Below are 18,136 nucleotides of genomic sequence, written 5' to 3'. Positions count from 1 at the left end.
CCAACAAACTTCCATCATTGCATGATGGAAAATGCTACTTTAATACTATGATGGTTAACCATCAAGAGAAGTTTGATTCTCATAACGATCTGTGATGGTCCATGATGGTTCGAACTATACATTTCCATGATGGTTTAATGGGAATTCTTGATGGTTCTCAGGAATATACCATCAAAACAATTTTTTTTAAAAGTTGGACCCTCATAAATCAGTCCGAATTCCTACATTGGGATGATGGTTGTTCGTGATCGTTTTAACATTTGATTTCTAAGAAACTGTGATGGAAATTTCTGATTGGAACAAACCATGAAAACAAGTTGCTATTCTTATATTGGATCATCATATAAATCAGTCCGAATTCCTACATTGGGACGATGGTTGTTCGTGATCGTTTTAACATTTGATTTCTAAGAAACTGTGATGGAAATTTCTGATTGGAACAAACCATGAAAACAAGTTGCTATTCTTATATTGGATCATCATATAAATCAGTCCGAATTCCTACATTGGGACGATGGTTGTTCGTGATCGTTTTAACATTTGATTTCTAAGAAACTGTGATGGAAATTTCTGATTGGAACAAACCATGAAAACAAGTTGCTATTCTTATATTGGATCATCATATAAATCAGTCCGAATTCCTACATTGGGGTGATGGTTCCTTTTGTTGGTAATCATCAAAAATATAATGGTCCATGATGGAATTACTAATGCTTACCATCAAGATTATGTTGGTTCATCAATGTAAAACCATCTTGGACACTTACCCAGCAATAAGTCCACTATAAACAGTGGTTCAAAGTAGTGTTATTGAAAATAGTGAACTGCAATAGCACATAATTTGCTTTATGAACTTTAATTAACTAAATATAGTGCCTCTACAACAACGGTTCCTTAGAACCCTAGGGTTCCGTGGAAGGATTACAAGAGTTCCGTAAGTTAGGATTTCGTTTTCAACAGAGTAGCTTATTTAAGGCGACTGCCTGGGTACGATGGAAAAAAACTTTTTAAATAAATTTCTTTTAAACATATGTGTTATTTTTTATTTTTATTTTATAACCGTCGTTGAACAGTCGACCCAATTTCATGGGTTTACGACTACTTCCGTTCAACTCCGTAGCCTTGTAATTTTGAACCAATCCAGAAGACAAGGAAACTCCTGGATCAGTACCCCCAGAGGTATTGATTTGTTGTGGGAACATGGAGGACTTTGAGACTCGACAGATTTAACGTGCATCAGTCACCATTTAGCGAGGATCGAACCATATGTGTTATTGGTTCAAGTGTGATATAAAAGGTTTGAGGACTCACTTTGGCTAGATCAAAAAGAACAAAATTAGCAAAATGACTTTGAGAAATCGCCAAACGAACTTCGGAAGTCTTTCACTGTAAATTTGAAGAAAAAAAATGTTAAATCTGATGACGACTGGTATTTTAAGTATTATTTTATTACTGGTATTTTAAGTTATCTTATTAGAAAATAGTAAATATGATAGCCGGATTTAAAGATTTTATGATAATTCTATAAACTATGATGAGAGCTTTTCTAAATTTCTGAGTGATAAATTAGATAAAGCAGAGAAAAACCTCATGCGTTAAATTAAAAAACACAGTTTTGTAGGTATTTCAGATAAAAAGTTAAAACAATTAATACCATTTTATGATAAAAATATCATTATTTGAGTTAAAACTAACTTAATGTTCTGTAAATATAAATCTGATTTTTTTCTTTATCAATTATATTGCCTAGTGATCATCTGTTGTGAAATTGTTAATTATTTTTCAATGTATTTTCATCAATTTGAATTTGATTAAATTTTTTATCAATGTTATTTAATCAATTTGAAGATCTTCAACACTAAGCTTATTCTGTGATTACCATTAAATTTGCTATCGAAAATTTAAAATCTAAATCTGATGTTCGTAAGGATGTTAAATATTTCGATACTACTATTTGAAAAACTAAACATTGGCCGCCATTTTGAAAGCTTCAATTTTCATTCAGAAATCGCAATTATGCCTTACTCTTTATTCTCGTTTCGAGTGCTTTTTTTTTATTTCGACTATAAAACTAGAGAATGTATTAATTTAATTCTGCATGATTGTTAATTTCATAATTTAATCTCAAGACGCACTATAAAACATCGGAAAATTAATCCCTTTAAGCTTTGTTACCACCTCTAGACAATAACCTAAGTAACTGGCTTCAACGGTAAGAATGAATTTATTGAAATAACTGCGGGTCATTATAAACAATGCATCATAATAAAAACACTAAATAAGAATATTTCAGTGACTTCTAAAAAGAAAATTACTATTCCCGCCTTTTCTTACCTATTGAGAAATAAAGACAAATTTAACTTTTATTGTCGCTATTAGACTATGGTTAAATACTGACCTATAAAAGTTTTAAAAAAATATGTAATGAAATACCGAGTTCTAAATTTAAATACTCCGTTACAAATTGTTCTACACTGTAAAAACTGTAGTGTAACATCTCTTCGAATTTCATGTTGAACAACCCTAAAATTTGCGTAAAGGAATATTAAGTCAACACTAAATCGAGCTTTCATATACAATTCAAAAGGCTTATAAAAGCTATAAACACCTAAAATACAAAAAGTTTAAACCAAGATCATGGTCTTTCAATCCTTACGTTAAAAACTTTCTCACTTTCTACCTTCCTTCTTACGTTACTTTTCAAAAATTCCAATGTTGGAACGCTTTTGGATATCGTCTGTAATTGTGCTTACAATCGTTTACGAGTTGGGGTGCATTTATTTTAGTATCAATACTGCTTTGTAACTACAGAAATTAAAGTTCGTCATTAAAATACGTATGTTTTTAGTTGGGTATTCATGTTTTATTTTTTAAGTCTCTGTAAACTGTATTAAATAATTTTATAACGTCTAATTTTTATTTGCTTTGCTAAGCCTAATTCGAATGCGCCTTAACCTAATCGCCTAAGCCTAATTCGCCTCTTTGAACTACGCGTATGTTTGATTTACAAACTAATTTCGTTTTAAGAATTTTTATTTGCTTTGCTAAGCCTAATTCGAATTCGCCTTAACCTAATCGCCTAAGCCTAATTCGCCTCTCTGAACTACGCGTATGTTTGATTTACAAACTAATTTCGCTTGAAGAATTAGTGTATATGTGCATCCTAAATTAATGATTCCTACTTTATAATGTCTCGTAAAAATAACTTTACTGTCTCTTATGCGTATCTTATCTTACTGTAATTATAAATATTAGTGTTAGAGAATACCAAAAATGGTGGTAGCTATTTTACATCAAGAAGTGTAAAAGAACATTCTTGGTATTTCTGAAAGCTCGGCACTACACCATTTTAGTGTATTTATGGTATGAAGATACAAAAAATATTTTTCACAGTGTAGCTGTTTTCGAGGGCTCTGTCGTCACATGAATTAACTCTTTTTAGCGAATAATATGTTTATAAGTGTTGCGAGTTTGTAACCGTTATTCCTGATTGTTAAGTTTTGTTCATCTTTAGCCAGTTTTAATGTTTGAAAAGTTACTTCAACTCTGCATTGTCTAAGCTCAAAATATTTTTCAACAATAGATAATAATTTAATGACATTAAAGATTTCCAATTGTCGAAAAATCGGAATTGTCAAAAAATCCTGCCAAATTGTCGATTTTTTAAAAAATCTATACATAATAATAAACGCGGCTGTGTGTGTGTCTGTCTGTAATCACAATATATCGCCCCAGAAGCCTCGCCCAGGCACGAAACTCGGCACATAATTGTGTTTTGACATAATGAAGAAGTATTTTTTTTTTCCTTTTTCAAAAATTTGGATTAGTTTTTTAGTTATCAGTCATTTTGTAAGAAAATCTATGCTTTTTCGTCTTCAAAAAGCCACATTCAAAAAACTATTAACTTTACTATACTTTTCAACATATTACTTTTAACATATACTTTTCTCCACTCTTATAAATTTATGCTAATGCGAACCTTACAATTGAAATATTAATTTTCGACAACTTAAACCAATAATATACGAAGGAATTAATAATTTGATTGTAAGGTTCACATTAGTTTATTTTTATCGAAGTGGAGAAAAGTTTAACTTTCGTATTAAAAATGTGGCAACATATTCGATACGTAAATAGAACGCTTCGCTTTGATATATTTGTCGGAAAAGCAGAGCTATAAGCGATAAGCAGAGAGCTCGCAGCACTTAACTATACTCAATACTCAATATTTGTCGCTGTTCATAATTGCTATAATAAGTTTTTCTTCTTCCTTCCACACTCTATTTTTTTTCTTAACCGAAGACGAAAATTTTTGTAGCGATATAGAAATAGAAATTGATACCATAAAAAATTATATAGAAATAGAAATTGATACCATAAAAAATTAATTCGTTTTCGTGTTCTTTTCATGTATTTAACATTATAGTTTTTTTTTCTTAAGCGTTGTAGCTATATAGTATATAAAATAGGAATTTAATTGTTTTTGAAGGAACGATCACACTTACCTTGGATCTCTTTGGTTTTTCTATTCTTTATTTTAACAGTTTTTATTGAATGTAATTAGTTATTTTCAGAAAGTTTCAGTTTGCAGGTAAGCACTTAGATTTTAATATTGAAGTTTCATGATTTGCTTTCATAGTAATTGTTGTTCTAAAGTATTCGTTGACTTCTTAAAAACCCGATTACTGACATGGCAGAACCGCCCTCCAAAAAACTTTGTATTTTGTCAAAGAAAAAGATATTAAGAGATTCTCAAAGAAGAAGAAGGGCCCAAGAAACGTCTGTGGAACGTCAAAGAGGGATGGAACATGACCGAATTTCGACAAGCAATTCTAGAGACCAAGAAGTATCGGAGAAACGTCAAAGAAGATTAGAAGAGGTTCGTGTCTCAACTAGCAGTGTTAGGGCCTGAGAAACACCCGAGGAACGTCAAAGAAGATTAGAAGAGGTTCGTGTCTCTACTAGCAGTGCTAGGGTCCAAGAAACATAGCGTGGCGGACAGCTGGCCGCCTTAGGCAGCTAGTTAATAATATTTTTAAAATATTTAAGCTATTTGTGTTTCCAAAGGGTAAATCAATTTCTTGCTGCTGAATAGTACGTGTAGTTTAAAATTATATCTTTGCTTTCTATACGGCATTTAAACAGCGAACTTTACCCAGATAGCAAAATAAGGTTTATTTTAACTCAGCAAAAACCCTTTAATGTAAACCTAAAAAAGGTTTTTAATGCAGTTTACGTGTAAACCTTCTAACCTTAAAGCGAGATCTGTGACCATCTGCTCTATTCTACCCACATTACCCTATCTTAAAACCTTGGAAAACAACCTTCTATAAAAAAACCTTAAATCGAGGTTGACTTAAGGTCTTCAAGCGTAAAAAAATCCTTTAATAAAGCTTTCTATAATAATATTCTATTATTATAGATTCTATGTTCTATATATTCTAATATTCTATATAATATTCTATATTCTATTCTTTCTTAATAAAGTCTCAAGGTGAAAATAATCTTAAATCTAGGTAATTATAAGGTTTCTTTTCGCAAAGTCTTGTATGCTCATCAGCTAAAATCCACATTGTCTTGAAATTTTAATGGACAATGCTCCTATCGCTAGTGTGACGTCAGCTAAAACGTCATAATGGACTTAAGTGACAATACTTTTTTTAAAAAAAGCTTTCAAAAATAATATTTTTAATCCTTTTAGGATGAAAGGTTTTGAAACTGCAATATTTTTGCTTTATTGAAAGAAAGGTTTTTAGTACGAACATTTTCGTGACAATAAAAATTAAATTCCGAGACAAGGTTGCATTAAGGTTACATGCTTCCTGGGTTATTTCGATAGGAGAAAAATCATTAAGGAACAACCTTTAAGAAGAAAAGCAGATTTAGACTTTCAGTAATGTAATTTTTAAAAAAAAAGAGAAGGAAAACATGAGAGAATTTGAAAAACTCATTAAAGCACTTTTCTCACAACAGTTTCTAAACGCCACATCATGTTTTCATTCTTTTAATGCGCAAAATAAATAATGAAGCCCACGTCCCACATCATTGTAGCCAAGTATGAAAAATGTTCTCGCCAATGTGATAAAGATCAAAACGATCTGCTAAAGAAGACTTTATCGTGTTCGCAAATGGAATGGCGTGCTTACCGAGTTCTGCTGTGCTGCCTACGCACGTGGTGAGTAAATGCTGTTCCACAGACTTGCAAGTGGAGGGCGGCCTGTTCGACTGGGGCTGGTCCTCGGCGTGGTGAAGCTGCACCGAACTCCCAGGCCTGCTGTTGCTGTTATCAGATTGTATGGGCCATCGGGGCAGAGAAAGAGCACCTGGAACAAAAAAGAAAAGAACATTATTACGGCAGCGGGTGACGCCTCGGCTATGAAAAGGTAGCCAGTAATATTTTTGTTCCATTTTAGAAAAACGAGGTTCTATTTTCGAATCTCTTTTAATCCATTTCTTGACATTCTGTTTCAGAAACGATTGTTAAAAGTCACGATTTAAGTAAGTCACAGCTAAGGTATAAAATTATGGATGGATGGCTGAATGTAAACAATAACTATCTTCCTAAAACCGGAAGAAGTTTAGGAAACTAAATAATAAATGATAAGCAAGTTATAAATGATTCAATGTTTACAATAAATAGAGTTTTTGTTGCATTTATTATTTGTTCAATTAGGTTAACTATGGATTATTATTTGGAATATATTTATGGACAATGGACTTTATTATTTGTTTATGTATAAGACTATGGATGGATGGCTGAATGTAAACAATAACTATCTTCCTAAAACCGGAAGAAGTTTAGGAAACTAAATAATAAATGATAAGCAAGTTATAAATGATTCAATGTTTACAATAAATAGAGTTTTTGTTGCATTTATTATTTGTTCAATTAGGTTAACTATGGATTATTATTTGGAATATATTTATGGACAATGGACTTTATTATTTGTTTATGTATAAGACTATGGATGGATGGCTGAATGTAAACAATAACTATCTTCCTAAAACCGGAAGAAATTTAGGAAACTAAATAATAAATGATAAGCAAGTTATAAATGATTCAATGTTTACAATAAATAGAGTTTTTGTTGCATTTATTATTTGTTCAATTAGGTTAACTATGGATTATTATTTGGAATATATTTATGGACAATGGACTTTATTATTTGTTTATGTATAAGACTATGGATGGATGGCTGAATGTAAACAATAACTATCTTCCTAAAACCGGAAGAAGTTTAGGAAACTAAATAATAAATGATAAGCAAGTTATAAATGATTCAATGTTTACAATAAATAGAGTTTTTGTTGCATTTATTATTTGTTCAATTAGGTTAACTATGGATTATTATTTGGAATATATTTATGGACAATGGACTTTATTATTTGTTTATGTATAAGACTATGGATGGATGGCTGAATGTAAACAATAACTATCTTCCTAAAACCGGAAGAAATTTAGGAAACTAAATAATAAGTGATAAACAAATAATAAATGACTCAATGTTTTCAATAAATAGAGTTTTTGTTGCATTTATTATTCGTTTAATTCGGTTGACTAGTTTTGAGCAATTCACTGAAATGAAAACTTATTTTATATTCTTTGGCATGTAATAACTACTATTTTGTTGAAGTAATTTGTTTAGGTTACGTAAGAAAAAGAAATGAGGGTACTTTTAATATAAATAGTTGAAATTGCAACTTATATAGCGGTAGTAAGTTTTAATGAAAGTGGTTAACAGCTTTTAAACAATTAAAAATAAATGTTGGCCCAGAAGCCAAAGAATATATTCAAACTGAATATGACTCAAAACACAGGGTGCGCAGCCAAATCTCTCAACAAAATATAAGCACCTTTTAAGTACTCAAAAAATATTTTTAAGTACTATATATACATTAACAAAATGCAAAATAATTTTCAAAAACTTTACATGATCATGATAAAATAAATAGCTTCTGACAAATAACTCTTCTCTGGATTATATTAGTCATTATAAAATGATCGAGAGATTTTCCGGTTCGATATCAGAGGGCGGAAAATGAAGCCTGACATTGACAATATCTTGCAAAATGCAGCAGAGTTGCACATGAGAATACAATAATCTCACCGAACTCAGCTCAGTAAACGCACATGCAGACTCGCAAGTTTTCACCAAACATGTAAAATGATTGGCGCTTCCATACGCTATAGACTGATCGTACGCTGAAATAGATGGTGGTTGAATGAATTGTAAAACTTTGGATAGAACAATGTGAAAAGCACGCTTTTGCATTAAACGTGGCGAAAATCGGCATGGTGAAGGGAAAAAAATATTTCGAAAAGGCAAAATTAAGCACTTTTTAAAAACACCCAATGAAAAAAGTACCTTAAAGGGCTTTTAAAAAACGAAAATCGAAAATAAGCACCTTTCGGCACATTTTAAAAACGCTTACGCACCATGAAACATTTATGAGAGGTGTCCTATAAGGGTAGATCGGCAAAAAAGAAGGGCTAGACTAGCAACTTGAAACTGCTGAAAATGAAGAATCATCGTATGGATAATAATACCCTGATGCATTATTGCTAGTTACAAAATGTTATATATTTATATCGATTATTGATCACAAAACTTTAAACGCAATTTACTCACAACTAAGTTCCTCGTTCTTTCTCTATATTTTACTAAAACAATCATCAACCGATATACTTCAAATTTTGACTCAAAGTATAGTTCTTGCTGCATGTAATTATTTTATTTTATTTCATAACCGTCAGGGCCGGATTACCCATTAGGCCAGACTAGGCCTGGGGCCCCCAATGATTAGGGGCCCCCTTAAAATGAATTTTTTGAAAATAAATTTTAAAAAATTAAGAAAAACAATGATTTTTTTTAATTTTTTTAAAAAAAATGTTATGATTATTTTTTAGTTCTAATTTAATAAAATAAAGCAAAATTTAATTTATTATTCATTTTAATTTTAAATATGCTTTCTTTAGTGAAAAGATATATAAATACTTTCATATTTGAATAAATAAAAAATATACGAGAAAAAAAAATTAATCTAAGGGCCCCAAAAATTAGAATGGCCTAGGGCCCCGCGTTCGCTTAATCCGACCCTGATAACAGTCGTTGAACAGCCCACTCAAGTTTTCGACTACTAATGTTCAACTCCATAGCCTTGTAATTTTGAATTCAATCCAGAAGACAAGGGACCTACTGGACCAAGTAATAGGAGAAATTTGTCATCGTGGAGGCATAGTTGATGGAACTAACCCGCTTTTACGTTACATGCAGAGGAAAACCACGAAAACCCCCCAGGTTAGGCTGACAGCAAGGGGGTTCTAACTCATGATCCGTCTACCACCGAGGATATTTTACGTCAGCTTTGCGGGGGATGCAACCCGGATACGGAACTCGTATCGCAAGCCATCACTGGGATTCGAACCCGGCGCCCCTCATTGGAAGACGAATGCTCTATCCTCTGAGCCACAACGGCTAATTATCTGAATTTTATTTCATTTTATAACCGCTGTTGAACAGCCAACCCGACTTTTTGGGTTCAAGACAACTAACGTTCGACTCCGTAGCCTTGTAATTTTGAACCAAATTCAGAAGACAAGGGACCTCCTGGAGCAATTATTAGGAGAAATTTGTCTTCGTGGAGGATTAACTAATCCGCTTTTGCGTTGCATGGATAGGAAAACCACGAAAATCATTGGAAGACAAACGTTCTATCCCCTAAGCCAGGGGTTGCCAAACTTTTTTGATCATCGACCCCTACATAATTTTTCGAAATCTCCATCGACCCCCATAAAAGTAATTTTCTGTTAATTAAAATAAAACTCTATTAGATACTGTATTTGTACATTTATTTCATGATTTTGAACATTTATTAAAGTAATAGTACATAGTGTAACAATAGTTTTATGAAAAATATATTAATGTTGAAATATAAATACCTTAATATTCATGAAATAATAAGTAGTTATAAGTAAGTAGAAATAATAAGTAAAGTAGCTACGGATTTATTGCTTCTTAATCAATGACATGGGTGTGTCTGGTGTTTTTTTTTATTTTTGCAAGGCTCATTATATTGGGTTCAAAATTGGTCAATTTTAATCTTAAATCCCCTCGAAACTCCACTTTTAATTTATTTCTGTTCTTAGTTAAGATTGAATTTACGTGAATGAAACCGGCTTCAACCATATAGGAACTTTGAAATGCCATCATAAATGGCTGAGCTATTTCGTAAAGTCTTATTTCGTAAAGTCATATTTTTGCATTATATTTATATTTGTCCAAAATTTGCTTATTGTTAAATTTTTAAAAAGCGTCTGCTTCAAATCCCCATAATAATTCAGCAAGCTCATCTTGCAGGTTGATGTCCACGTTTTCAATTTGAGCAGAAAATGGCACAATAATCCAATCAGGGATGCCAATGTTTTCCAAATCAACAAAACGCAGTTTAAAATCGTCGCTCAATTTTTGAAGATTACATGTATATATTTCCAAGTCTTCTTTTTTTATTTCTAATTATCACATATATGAAAAATACTTATAATCCTTCGACCAATCGACCCTTCCGGTTCGGATCGACCCCCATTCGACCCCCTGGCTCAGAGCGACCCCCGCTTATGTTAAATAGACCCCTGGGGGTCTATATAGACCACTTTGGCGACCTCTGCCCTAAGCTATCACGGCTCGCATGTAATAATTGTTTAATTCGGTTGTCCGGTTTTGAGAAGTCCTCGAAAATAAAACCAATTTTACATAATTTTTTGAATTTTTTTTTTCATAACATCACCGCTTTTTAAAAATCCTACATCCAACGAAAACTACATTCATGTAGTTTAAACAAAACTTAAAACGGAATCAAATTGGGATGTTTTTTTCAACTTCTGAAAACAGCAAGTTATGAATAACTTAAAAAATAAGTTATAAAACGTTGTATCGTATAATCTCTAATTTTTTTAATTTTTTTTCTTCCGTGTAGCATGATAAAATAAAATAAAAATAGGTGCAAATAAGATTTGAAAAAAAATTATGTAAATTTATCTCAATCGTTAAAAGTTCATTAAAAAATCTTTTTTACCAGCTCCTACAGTTTTATTATCCCTTAAACGATTTCTTAACATATCATAAACATTTGTTTAAAAACTATCAACAATCGTTGTTTTAATTGTTTACATAATTTAAAATGTATATATCCTAATTCATTATTAATTCCCGAATTCTACTGTATAACTTATCTTTTTAGAATTTATTTTAAAATGGAAGCAGGGAATAAAAAGTAAATTAAATATATCGAGGATAGACATGAAATTTATATATCCTAATTCATTTTTAATTCCTGAATCCTTTTTTAGACATTATCTTATTAGAATTTATTTTAAAATGGAAGCAGGAAATAAAAAGTAAATTAAATATATCGAGGATAGACATGAAATTTATATATCCTAATTCATTTTTAATTCCTGAATCCTTTTTTAGACATTATCTTATTAGAATTTATTTTAAAATGGAAGCAGGAAATAAAAAGTAAATTAAATATATCGAGGATAGACATGAAATTTATATATCCTAATTCATTTTTAATTCCTGAATCCTTTTTTAGACATTATCTTATTAGAATTTATTTTAAAATGGAAGCAGGAAATAAAAAGTAAATTAAATATATCGAGGATAGACATGAAATTTATATATCCTAATTCATTTTTAATTCCTGAATCCTTTTTTAGACATTATCTTATTAGAATTTATTTTAAAATGGAAGCAGGAAATAAAAAGTAAATTAAATATATCGAGGATAGACATGAAATTTATATATCCTAATTCATTTTTAATTCCTGAATCCTTTTTTAGACATTATCTTATTAGAATTTATTTTAAAATGGAAGCAGGGAATAAAAAGTAAATTAAATATATCGAGGATAGACATGAAATTTATATATCCTAATTCATTTTTAATTCCTGAATCCTTTTTTAGACATTATCTTATTAGAATTTATTTTAAAATGGAAGCAGGGAATAAAAAGTAAATTAAATATATCGAGGATAGACATGAAATTTATATATCCTAATTCATTTTTAATTCCTGAATCCTTTTTTAGACATTATCTTATTAGAATTTTTATTTTAAAATGGAAGCAGGGAATAAAAAGTAAATTAAAAATTTTCAAGGATAGGAAATTTTTTTTTCAAACTCCATGTTTGAGCCGTTATGGCTCAGGGGATAGAGCGTTCGCCTTCCAATTAGGTGAACTGGGTTCGAATCCCAGCGATGGCTGATCGACACGAAGTCCGCATCCGTCTTGCACCGACCACAGTGCTGACGTGAAATATCCTCAGTGGTAGACGGATCATGGGTTAGAGTCCCCTTGCCACCAGGCTAACCGCATGAGGTTCTCGTGGTCTTCCTCTCCATGTAACGCAAATGCGGGTGAGTTTCATTAAAACGTCCTCCACGCAGGAAAATTTCTCCCTATGCTTGATCCGGGAATTTTCTTGTCTTCTGGATTGGGTTCAAAATTAAAAAACTACGTTGTTGAACATAAGTAGTCGTAAACCCGAAAATTGGATCGGCTGTTCAACGACGGTTATAAAATAAAATAAAACTCCACGTTATAGTTATAAATATTGGCGAAAATACCACCCAAACGAACATTTATATCAACACATCTGGCTAAAATAAAATGCTACTGGATTTGAACTGATAAGACTTAACAGGAGGAGAAATAAAAAAAATAAACAATTTCAGAACAGTAATGACTTGCGAAATAATCCTCAGAATGAAAAGGTTGAATTTTATTCTACATTTTAATTTTTTTTTTTTTTTTTTTTGACTGACTACCGCCCAGCATACTAATGGATAGATAACTAGATGTTTGATTTGTTGCAAGCTCTGCACTTCTTTGAACTTGCCATTATAAAAAGGCGTTTGCTAAAGTGATAAGCATCAGAACGACAAGGAATAGACTCCCCCCCCCCCCACCTTATGGTTGTTTTCGCACTTTCTTCCCTCCCTAATTTATCTATTCCCACTTTATAAATCAGATATAACATGGAAGAATCAAGAATGTACAGCAGAATTGCCTTTTCTGCAGTCCATGATGGATTTCTAAATATTTTAATCAAAATACTCCGCGAATATTAACACGTTGAATGCCACGGTAATTTCACGTGGCTTGCCCGTCTGGTTAAAATGATTTTCTCAGTATAAATTGGATTAAATTATTCAAACCATTTTAGTAACGATAATAATATAAAAAAATTGAAAGCATTAAAAATTTACTCGAATTACGTGTTTCTAATAATCTTGGCTTTGCCGGTCATAGGTGACCCCCATGGCATTCAACGTGTTAACCAACAAAAAAGAATGCAACATCATCTTGCATGGATGAACTAAGTGTAAAAAAAAAAGGGTGCGAGGCAAACCCCATTAAAAAATCTTATCCCTAAACATTATTTAAATTAATACTTTGCCAGTATATAAGGGTACTTTATCAAAGCTCACAACAAATAATAAGCACCTTTAAAGTACTTTTTAAGCACTATATACATTAAAGAAATACAAAATAATTTTCGAAGGCTTTTCATGATCGTGATAAAATTACTAGTTTCTGACAACAACAACAAAAAAACTCTTTTTCTTGACTATGCCTTAATAAAAAAGATCAAGAGATTTTTCGGTTCAATTTCAGATTGTGGAAAATGAAGCCTGAAATTGAGAATATTTTGCAAAATGCAGCTGAGTAGCGCACGAGAATGCAAGAATCTCACCGTCACTCCCAAGTATTTCATCAAACATGCAACATGATTGGCGCTATCATAAGTTACGAATCGCCGGTAAACCGAAATGGATTGCGGTTGAATGAATTGTGAAAACGTTGAATAGAACAATGCGAAAACCACGCTTTTTGCACAATAAGCAGCGAAAATTGACATGGTGAAGGGGAAAAAAATCTCCTTTTCTGAACGGGAAAATTAAGCACTTTTTAAAACCACCCCATGAAAAAAACATCTTGAGTATATAAGGGTACTTTACCAAACTTCTTTTGTCAAATAAAAAAAAAAATTATGTTTCATTTGAATCCCTTGAAATTGAATTTTAACCATTTTGCTGTGAAGAACTTACCTAACGGACAAAATAGCTCGAATTTTAAAAAAAATAATAATCGTCAATTTAGCGGGATTTTTCCGTCTAGACGAAAATTAGCAATATCAATAAAAACTTCCGAATTTCGCACAGATTTATGACCTTAATTCAAATTTAATGAAGCTTTTAAAATGCAGTATATTATATCTCAAAGTTGAAGGTACGAAAGTTAAGCCTATCTTTACTCACGTTCTCTTTGCTAATTTTGAAAACGGCTCAAAACGCCAATATGAGGAAAAGGCACAGATTTGTGAAATTGAAACGCGTTTGTCATCTAATTTTTTAGCATTTAGAAAGTAATTCCAACGCAAATTTGTAAAAAGCGGGAAATATTCGAAGATTTAGATAATTTTATACTAGGTGGAAAAATATCGCCAAATTGGCGATTTTCTGAAATAAAATTTAATAGCTTTTGAAGTATTTGAGTTATTTGTCTGTTCTGAATCCCCCAGATAACTCTTTATGACAATATGGTATAAATAGTTTAAAATTATAGCTTTGTTTCAAGTGTAAAGCACTTAAAATGTTGATTTTTCATTTTCCTTGGCGAAAGAGCTCTAGAAAAACACTGTTCACTGCAACCCGCATCTGTACGTATGGGTTGATGACACCAAAGAAGAAATTATTAAATGACATCTCACCTGTTCAACGCGTTCATTAGTATTGATCACTCACGCACCTTTTTTATTTCGCCAATTTGGCATCAAAAGCATTTTTTTTTTTTCAAACTTCCTGCTTTACGTGTCCTTCATTTAATTCAAGAAAATTCTTAGAATAAAGAAGACTGATAAGCGATCTATAAAAGAATAAATACCTATATCTAGCTTTTATTATAATGGACTTCGGACCATTAGAATAAAAGTAGTAGTAGTAGTTCACATCTCTGCGGAGTTGAGGTGTTTTTCAAAGATATTTACGCGATTAATGTTGCCACCTCTGAAAACGTTTTCAATACAACAATCGGACGTGACTTGAATAAATTAGTTTCAAAGGGTGGAATTCTTTAATTCTTTTTATTACGTGGTTAATGGTTTTAATCAAAATTGAAATCGGATGTTTTAAAGCCAAACTATATAAACTTTTACACACGTTAACTTTTTAGATGTTTGTTACACAATAAAATAAGATTAGTATCTTTAGTTAGGTTTCATCTAGTTTAATACATAGGAATTCAAATAAATAAAAATGGCTCAGAAGTAAATAAGCTGTGAGACTATCTAAATAATTTTAAAAAACAAAAACAAAAAATACTTCGTTAAACAGGTAATTGAAGTTTAAGTTTTCTAATACATAATTTAAAAATGGGAATTCAGCAAGAGCTGAAAAATAATTATAATTATATTTTAATTTTTTCTTTCTACTTTCGAAATGCTTTTAAGTGAAGTCAAAAAAATAAACTTACTATTTTTATTTCTTAATCTGTTTAATTAATTTTATTTTATTTTATTTACACATTTGGTCTTGATTACTGCAACAATTATTAAAATGCACAATATTGCAAAAAAAAAAAAAAGTGTGGTTGCCCATTATAGATCTGAAATAAAACAACTAAACCTTTTTTCAATTTTTGTTACTTTAATTTAATTTTAAACTTAACATCTGAAAGGTTTGAAAATTTCAAATACTAATCAATTCTTAGTCTTTGCATAAATAAAATTTTTATAGTGACGAAAATGCTTTCCAATTACCTGCTAAAGAGCAAAATTTAGAAATTTATCCACTGCCCAACTGTTACACTTTCAGCACTGACCAGATTTTAAAAAATGCGACCACTTTTTAAAAAATTTGGACACGTTTTCAAAAATGGAAAATTTTAAACAATTTAAAAATATGATTGCAAGGCATTTCTTTTGAGGATTTCTCAAACTATGGTAGAGTTTATTTTTAAAATTAATATGAATAAAAATAAAAATGTTTCAAAATTAATTTTTTTTTTAAAAACTGAGATCAACTTTTGGCTATCACAGGTCACTATCACACATTCGCAAAATGGTTGTATAATTTTTTTTTTACCCTCTTTATTTGTGATATTCACCTGGATAGGTATTGAAAACGATCCAGTTTGAACTGTAGGTTGGAATTTCTGATTCTTAATTAAAACAATAAAAACAAAAATATCGTTCAAATGATGAAATTCTCATTTATTCACAACTCAAGAAATATTTATAGAATCTCTCTGGTCCCATATCTGAAAAATAAACTCACCAACTTAATGCATAACAAAATTAAAAGTGAAAAAAAAAGAGAATTCTAAAAAAATTATCAAACTGCAGCGGTCGCCATAGCAACGCATGCAATAACGACGCATGCGCTCTGTTTACTATTACTCTTGAACACAGTGGAAAAGTGTGATGACGTCCAAATAAGGTGCGCACGCCATCAAACACAAAGCAACACCCATTTTTCCAATGGGTAAAAAAAAAATTTACGAAGTAAGCGTGAAATAAAATAATTTTCAGAATATTAAAAAATATTCAAGACGATGGTTGGAATTCGAACCTCGGTCACCTCATTAGGAGGCGTGTGCTCTATAATCTGAGCCACCACGGCTCATGTAGTATAATTTGCAAATAATAAAGATAATTAAGTTATACACAAAAACTTTCTTTTTCAGTTTAATTTTAATTTTTTACTATCATAGCTTCACCCAAAATTAGAGGGAAAAAAACTGATGCTTATACTAAGCTTATTAAAAACATCACTAAGAAAGGTTTAACTCGCAACTGATAATAGTAAAATAAAATCTTTTAATTCTATAGGAAGAAAATTAAAAAAATAATAATTTATAGTGTTCTGACTCTGAGTAAGTGCCTATTTAAAATGTCTTTAAATTATTTAAATGAAATTCCTAAACCACACCAAAAGGAACTTGGCAGGAAAACAAAACAATAATCAGAAAAATAAATATTGTCTTTCTTCGGTATAATTTTTTTTTGTTTTGAAATGATTAAAAAATTTTAATAGTTTTAAAAGTTTTGCTTCTTAACAATCTCAGAAGTAATGCAACCACTCGCTGACGTAGGTTTCTGCTAATCAGTACGAAAATGAAACATAAATTTAATGCTAACTATTACACAATGCTTAAAATTTTTTAGAGGACAGGTTATTTTTATATTCAATAAATAACATTGAACTAAATATAAATTAAAAGCAATAAAACTTCTTCATAATATTTTTTGTATTCATTATATTAATTATTAAGAATTAATAGGTATTTAATCTATTTTTAATAGTTATAACATATTCGTAAAACGGTTTAAAAATTTAAGTTCTGAATAATAATAAAAAAATTTAAATTTTGGAATATGTAAAAACGGAAAGAAACTATAAATCAGACTATAATTTTATTACTTAGCAGCAATGCTTATTGAAATACTCAAGCAAGGAATAAACGAAGTTCTACCTTAATAAGGCTTTTTTTTTAGAAACTCTTCTGATATCAGGCTGTTTTCGAAAATATATAAAAAACAGCACAGTTGGCAGCTATTATTTTATAAATTTTTTTTCTTGGGGGGGGGGGGTTTCAAGCAGTTTCCACAAATTAAAATAATGTGAAGAGGTGCCAGTCTCAAAGCTCAAACATAAAGAAAGAAAAATATAAGACGAAAACCTTGTGTTTCAAACTATGAAGTCAAAAGAAAAAAAGAAAGAAAAGGAAACGATAAGAATAAAATCGTTTAAAAAAAGGATATATTTATGAAACATTAAATAAAAAACGAATAATTAAATAAAATATTAATTAAAATGTACCCGATATTAAATGTACCGTATAAAATATTAATTAAAGTGTATCATTTTAATAAAATCTCAAACTTTACACAAATGTTTCTTCTAAGTATTATATCGTAGAAAAAAATCATGTTTCCATTCATTATTTTATATGCTTTTATCTAATTTGTATTGACTGCTTTATTGATATGTTCACTGTTGTACAAATATTTTACATCTGTACAAACATATTATACTGAATGACTAGCGTTATAAAATTTATGCAAATTCA

General features: G+C 30.5%; 1 protein-coding gene across 8 annotated transcripts in view; it reads right to left on the bottom strand.

Moving 5' to 3' along the window:
* LOC107453622 (ankyrin repeat and BTB/POZ domain-containing protein 2) overlaps positions 1 to 18,136 on the bottom strand; it is a 442,842-nt gene that overhangs the window by 306,616 nt on the left and 118,090 nt on the right. For all 8 annotated transcript variants that reach the window (XR_015435964.1, XM_087169461.1, XM_087169464.1 and 5 more), the window contains exon 5: positions 6,147 to 6,323. Coding sequence is in view for 7 of the 8 variants with exons in the window: in XM_087169461.1 (XP_087025587.1) it covers positions 6,147 to 6,323 (177 nt within the window). In the remaining variant the exon portion in view is untranslated. The remainder of the gene's footprint in view (positions 1 to 6,146; positions 6,324 to 18,136) is intronic.

This window comes from Parasteatoda tepidariorum, chromosome 8, assembly GCF_982258835.1.
Source record: "Parasteatoda tepidariorum strain Cologne lab strain chromosome 8, Ptep-v5.0, whole genome shotgun sequence".
In the NCBI taxonomy this organism is placed as follows: Eukaryota; Metazoa; Arthropoda; class Arachnida; order Araneae; family Theridiidae; genus Parasteatoda; species Parasteatoda tepidariorum.
This window is presented reverse-complemented; position numbering and strand designations above follow the sequence as displayed.